At 40.1% G+C, this 6106-nt stretch overlaps 1 protein-coding gene across 1 annotated transcript; it reads right to left on the bottom strand.

Moving 5' to 3' along the window:
• Positions 1-3647: 3647 nt before the first annotated feature.
• LOC109519766 (ecto-ADP-ribosyltransferase 5-like) lies at positions 3648-4879 on the bottom strand. Its single transcript, XM_019876481.1, has 3 exons — positions 4800-4879; positions 4611-4725; positions 3648-4525 (listed from the first exon to the last, which is right to left on the bottom strand). Exon 3 carries the CDS (start codon positions 4439-4441, stop codon positions 3692-3694), a length of 750 nt encoding a protein of 249 aa, XP_019732040.1. The 5' UTR covers positions 4442-4525; positions 4611-4725; positions 4800-4879; the 3' UTR covers positions 3648-3691.
• Positions 4880-6106: the final 1227 nt, after the last annotated feature.

The following is a 6106-nucleotide window of genomic DNA, read 5'->3' as shown; positions in this document are numbered from 1 at the left end:
ACCCTCACGTCTTGTTTTAACATATAGATTTTTGTAAGTGTCCCAAGTACAACTAAACAGATTTTGTTTTTTGTTTTTTTTTTTAACTAAAGACCTATCTGTCGTAGGTGTGGTATACACATCAGCGTTTTTCAAACCTTAAATGATTTTTTTTTCACCTGTGACAAACCCTGCACATCAAGATAGAAAATCAGGCATTAATAGTTTTGGTCATATTGTGTGTGTGTTGTCTGCTCCAGTAATCTCAACACAGAACACCTCACACTTGAACATTCTGTGGCACCACTTGTCTACAACCCAGTCCTCTGCAGCACAATTCTCACGTGATTACACATGATCTCACGAAAACAAAGACGAGCAGACGCTTCCAGGTATGCACCAACGGTTGTCGAGTGTTTCTGAAGAGGACCTCAGATGTGAGCGTTGTAAAATGGCGATGTCGGCAAGAAAAAAAACCCCTTGCTTTAGTAAATACTTATACCTGCCGTCTGGGGAACAAACATTTATACAATGCTGCTTCATTGTTCTTCAATCGTGGCTACATTGTGTTCGATTGGCTACGTTGTGTTCATGTCACAGTCAAATGATTTTCCCCACAAACATGCAGATTTTTTTTTGGGGTGGGGGTGGAATATAAAAATTTTCTTATTTATCATTGTTGGCCCAACACATCTTGCACCCAATTATACCGAAAAATCCATTCTTAACACAATTTCAAGATTGTTGGGCATTTGAGGTGTCTGGTCAGGAAGTGTCACAATCAAGACAATTATTGCCCAACTGTCTTCACGTGTTTATTCGTTCTTAGATTCATGTCTAAAGTGGATGCATAGGGAAAAAAAAACAAAAAACAAACCTCACTTTTTTCCTGTATTTTAGGGCAAACTGTGAAAACTGACATGTGCTGATCCCATGATAAATTGCCCTACTCATTTTGCCAATTATACTTGGAAGCAGTTGGCTCGGTGATCAACAGGTTAGCATGTCGGCCTCACAGTGCAGAGGTGCAGAGTTCGATTCCGGGTTCCGGCCTTCCTGTGTAAAGTTTGCATGTTCTCCCCGTGCCTGCATGGATTTTCTTCAGGTACAGCGGTTTCCTCCCACATTCCAAAAACATGCATGGCAGGTTGATTGGGCACTCTAAATTGTCCTTTGGTGTGAGTGTGAGCATCGATAGTTGTTCGGCTCTGTGTGCCCTGCGATTAGCTGGCAAATGGTTCAGGGTGTCTCCCGCTTACTGCCCAAAGACGGCTGGGATAGGCTCCAGGACCCCCGCGATCCTTTTGAGGATAAGCGGATAGGAAAATGGATGGTTGGATAGTTGGGAGCTAATTATGGCAGGTTATGGAAATCTTCAAAACTAATCGGATCCTACAGACGTAGACAAGGGTAAGAACTGAACAAAAAGATTTATTGGAGAAAACCACACGGCCGACAAAGTACAACAAATGTCCCTGGTAGCAAAGGAATGAGGATACAATGAGACAAACAAAAAGCGCTTGCAAGAGGGAAGGACAAACAATAATGCAAAGTCACGAAAGACAAGAAAATCCAATCACATGAGAATGAGGCGAACAAGATTACCGGTAACAATATACAAAATACTATTATACAAAAAAAAATCAATACATACACAAGAAAGCTTTGAAACATGGTGATGAAACGTCTTGAATAATCAAATATTGGGCACGAGAGTCGTGAGCAAGACTGAATAATCCGACATCTGACTGCCGCTGTTCAATTCCTTAACGCGAGACGTGCGGCACTGGAGGGAACGCCCTCCAATCCCGCAGGAACTGGAACACAAAACAAACAGAAAGATAACAAATTATTCAATTTCTAGAATGTATGGATTTAGCACAAGAATGAGGCTCCCTGTTGCCACGAATAAATGCACGTATGGTGGATCTGTCATCAGCACTTTAACAGAATGGGTATCAAAATAGTTTGATTTTACCTACACTTATTGTTGAAATTATAAAACATTCATCTGAGTATTTTTATGATGATGTAGGCATAACTAGCACATAGTTACCACTTCAACACACTTTGTGGAGAGGTTGGGCTCACCAGGTGTGGAATGCATTTCATTTGTTTCGGTTGCATAACCAGTGATGGCATTCTTTTTAAATTGAACAAGGCAATTTATTGACTATTGATAAAAAAAAAAAAAAAAAGTTGCGGCTGGAGGTGGTCAAAAAGAACAAGCTGTGGCCTGCCTTGTGACCTCAGCCACCTGTATTTGTCGGTGTCAGATATCAACATGAAAAGGGATGTCCTTTTAGATCTCAGAAATGTTCTGGAATGGAGGATCAACGCAGTCACATCCACATGCTATGTCGACCCGTGTTAATGACTTGACCACTTTTGAAATTTTGCGGCAGAACCCCGCCGACTGCTCGCACAGTTCAGTTGCTCCCGCCCCAACTGATTGATGCCTGTTGTAATAGTGAAGCGAGAAGCCGAGCGAGGCCGGTCCACAGACGAGCCAGGCCGTTCTGGAACCTGGAATAGTAAAGCACCGCTAGAGTGTTTGACAAAGGCCAATGAAGTTGCCAAGAGAACCCGTTCCACTTGTTTATTCCACACCAAAGTATATTAAATGTAGAACACTTCCTTTTGGAAGAGAACTGCTATTGACTTCTGCATGCACACATTTGCAAAATGACATTATTAAGATACCCTTTATTTGTCCCACACTGGGGAAATTTACAGTCTACAGCAGCAAAATTGGGGGGTAGAAAGAAGAAAAAACAAAGTGTTTGCATGCACAAACTTATACTTATAATACTTATGCGTTTGCATCTTCTCCGTCTTCTGATGTAAACATGAGTGAGACACTGACATTTCCAAAAAGTGCCACTTTCAGACCAGCTTTTAAAACTTAGCTTTTTTTAGGGGGGGTTTTGTTTTTTTTCAAAAGAGCGCCATCTTCATCCATTTTTATTCAGAAGTGGCCTCACGTAAAAAGGACACAACCAAAATATTAGCAATAGGTCCCAATATAATCCAATACCATTCGAGACCCTCTTAGCCAAATGTAGACATATGGTAAACCTCTCTGATAGTGTCAAATTGTCAATCAAAAATGTGTATTCATCTCTTGTTAAGTGTTTAGTTGTTTAGCCTGTGATTGATTGTTCATATTTTAAACATAAATTGACTTATGGAGGCTCATGAAGAAGAACCTCTGCAACTTGATTGTGATTGTGTATTTATTGATGTTGTTAGACTGTGATTCACATCGGCTATAGCTTGCCAAGGAGCCATAAAAAAAATGACAGTCGAAAATGGACTGGGACCTTGTCCCGGGCTATTGTATCTGTTTGAAGTAGTTGATCATAGTGTATACTGGTATGCAAAAAAACAAAAAAAAAACAAAAACAAACAAAAAAAACAACAACAACAAAATATGTACAAATAGAGTAGATAAAGATGTATGGATCGATATATAGTGCAGTAGAAGTGCATCAAAAATACAGATTATTAAAGAAAAGTATTGCAACTGAAATTATTTGAGATGTTTAGCATCACTCATCCCAAAGATCAAACAAGACCCACACAGACAATCTTAACGATAACCTTTAACAAATACAAAAAAACCCCAAAAGCCCATAATCAATGGTGATGCAGAACAAAGTTGATGATGGAAATGAAATTTGTTTTAGATCATGGTGTTTTTATGACAACGTCAAGCATGATAGCGGGTTACTGGTTGGACATAAGAAACATTATGCCGATGAGTTTTCTTTCGATATGCCTTCATAAAGATGAGAGCGACCACAAGCCAAATTGCGATGACAAAAGTGACATTGACAATGCACCACAATCCTTCCGCCGATGATGCAGATATCAGATGTAACATGTTTCTCTTTACGTCATACACGCAGTTGAGGTTGCTCTCCAACTTGTAGGTGACTTTACAGTCCTCTGTGACGTCAATGTGAACACGAGACACTTTGAAGACTTCATATGGAGGAATAAACACCTGATGATTTGTTTCCAACGCAGAGTAATGGCTTATGTCGGCACCAAAACAAGTATTCACTTTAAAACAGGTGCAGCTCCTTTCAAGGCTCCTTTTGCCAGAAGCTAAAGTAAAGGAGCCAAACCGGACTTGCTTGTTAGAAATGTCAACCTGTAAATGCATTTGTGTTCGGTAGATGGTTTTGAGACATGTTGGCTGACTGTGTTTTAAAACCTGAATGGCTTCACGAAGAGAAGAATAAAGCTTTGAATCCATATGAATTGTCTCATCTTTGCTCGATTGTTGTCCACTTACATTCACAGTGCGTACTTTATTGTTGGAATGCTTCAGCATAGACTTTGTATACATGTATATGGCCACAGCAGGTTGTTTCTCAATATATGCGTGCGCTGGCCTCCGAGCTTTTTCTTCCGCATTGCTCCAAGCCTGACTGAAGTTTGTATGGGATTCCATTGTCTCGAGAACGACCACATCAGTCAATACAATGGGTTTTGTATTGCAGCCGCGTTCCCCGGAGTCGCAGGCCTGTGTCGAATTCTCAACAAAAGGAGAAATGGTGTGCTCAGCATTTATCCACTAGATGGCAATGCAGTCTTCTCTCTGAGGAATTTTATTAAATTACCTTTCCAGAAACACACTGGCAATGGGGCAGAAGATATATAATGACTGACACCAGCAGGCAGGTAATGAGAAGAGATACAGTAATGACGCATGCTAAGTTCCTCTGCCAAGTACGTCTGGAAAGGAAAAAAAAAAGGATGGTTATTCCACCTAATAGCTTCCACTGTACTTTGACCCTATCGTCAATTACCTCTTAGGTATCACCACTCGGCTTGCACATATAACATGCTTTTGAAGAAGAAAATGTATTGGGAAGAGATTCTCATGAGAATGAAATAGGAAATGGTGCCAACATCAAATAAAAAGCAAAAGTTAAGCACCGTGACGCACAAACCGAAATGTTTTCCAGGATGTAATTTGTAGGCTATGTAGCTCCGTGCAAACGTGCAAAATCCCACAACGCATGAAACATTGGGCAGCCATGCTCCCCAAACATGGAAGCTTCTATGAAACTATTATTTACTATTATATTCTATACTATTATGAAACTACTGCCTTACACTGACCACAATGAATTGTTTTGAGAACACCCTCAGGCATAGAGCATTTGTAAGCATTCCATTGATTCTGTATTTGCTTCATTTGGCGTCTTTAACAATTCAATAGATTGAACGATCTGTAGTACGCAGCACAAATCAAATCGAGAAATTGCTTGGTTAGTAACGCAGTAATAATTCATTGTAGATCTTACCCCATGAAGACAAGCACTGTGGTGGTGTTTTTGTTTTTTTTCTTAGTTCTGAGACGCAACCTGTTTTTCGGTCTTGTATGTTTTCACTCACCATCCTGCTCAAATGAGATGCCAAACCGCTAGTATTGCCACACCCTGCACTCCAGTGGTGAAGTCAGTGTCTCTTTTTCCTGAATCTGTTCACACCATCCAGTTATGATGAATCATAATTAACTGTGATAAGGAATTGTGCAGCATGCCTTTGAAAACATCACATCTACTGTTACTGGTTCTGGGACTGAATATCGCTAGAATGCAAAGTTCAGATAGTTAAAAATGTGTCAGGTGTGAAAGCTGACCTTAATTTGTGTTAGGTTCAGATAAATCCCGTTTCCTGAGAGTTCGTTGCTGCTGCTTCACATGCAAATTGCTGCTTTAAAAGCATATGCTTTCCAAAGGCACATCACAGGAAAAAAAAGGTAAGGCAAAAAATATCCAACTTTTGCATACATTATTTAACTTTTTCATCTGCAGGTTTAGTCAGCATGCCTGATGTACAACATATCGCGCGAGATGAAACAACTCGGAAAAAAGGCGGTAAGCCGAGCAAGAAGGTTCCAAAATCACTTGTGTTAAAGACTCGTCTGGTCTGTAAAATTTAAGTACCAAATCTAAAAGCCATGGGGACAAGCGTAAAAATTTCCATCCAAAGTTTTCGCTGTCAGTAATGTACAGTACTCACAAATGATCAGTGTTATAGTGCTGCCTACAAACTGCAAAACACAAAAATGCCCTGGGGAGAGCTGAATCTGAATGGCAAAATAAAA

This window comes from Hippocampus comes, unplaced genomic scaffold (assembly GCF_001891065.2).
Source record: "Hippocampus comes isolate QL1 unplaced genomic scaffold, H_comes_QL1_v1.1 scaffold51, whole genome shotgun sequence".
Classification (NCBI taxonomy): Eukaryota; Metazoa; Chordata; class Actinopteri; order Syngnathiformes; family Syngnathidae; genus Hippocampus; species Hippocampus comes.
Note: the sequence above shows the minus strand (reverse complement) of the source record. Positions and strands in the feature narration are given on the sequence as shown.

Bases quoted from the DNA above. Each gene is read 5' to 3' on its own strand.
- LOC109519766 (XM_019876481.1), bottom strand. From the start codon at position 4,441: ATGGAATCCCATACAAACTTCAGTCAGGCTTGGAGCAATGCGGAAGAA.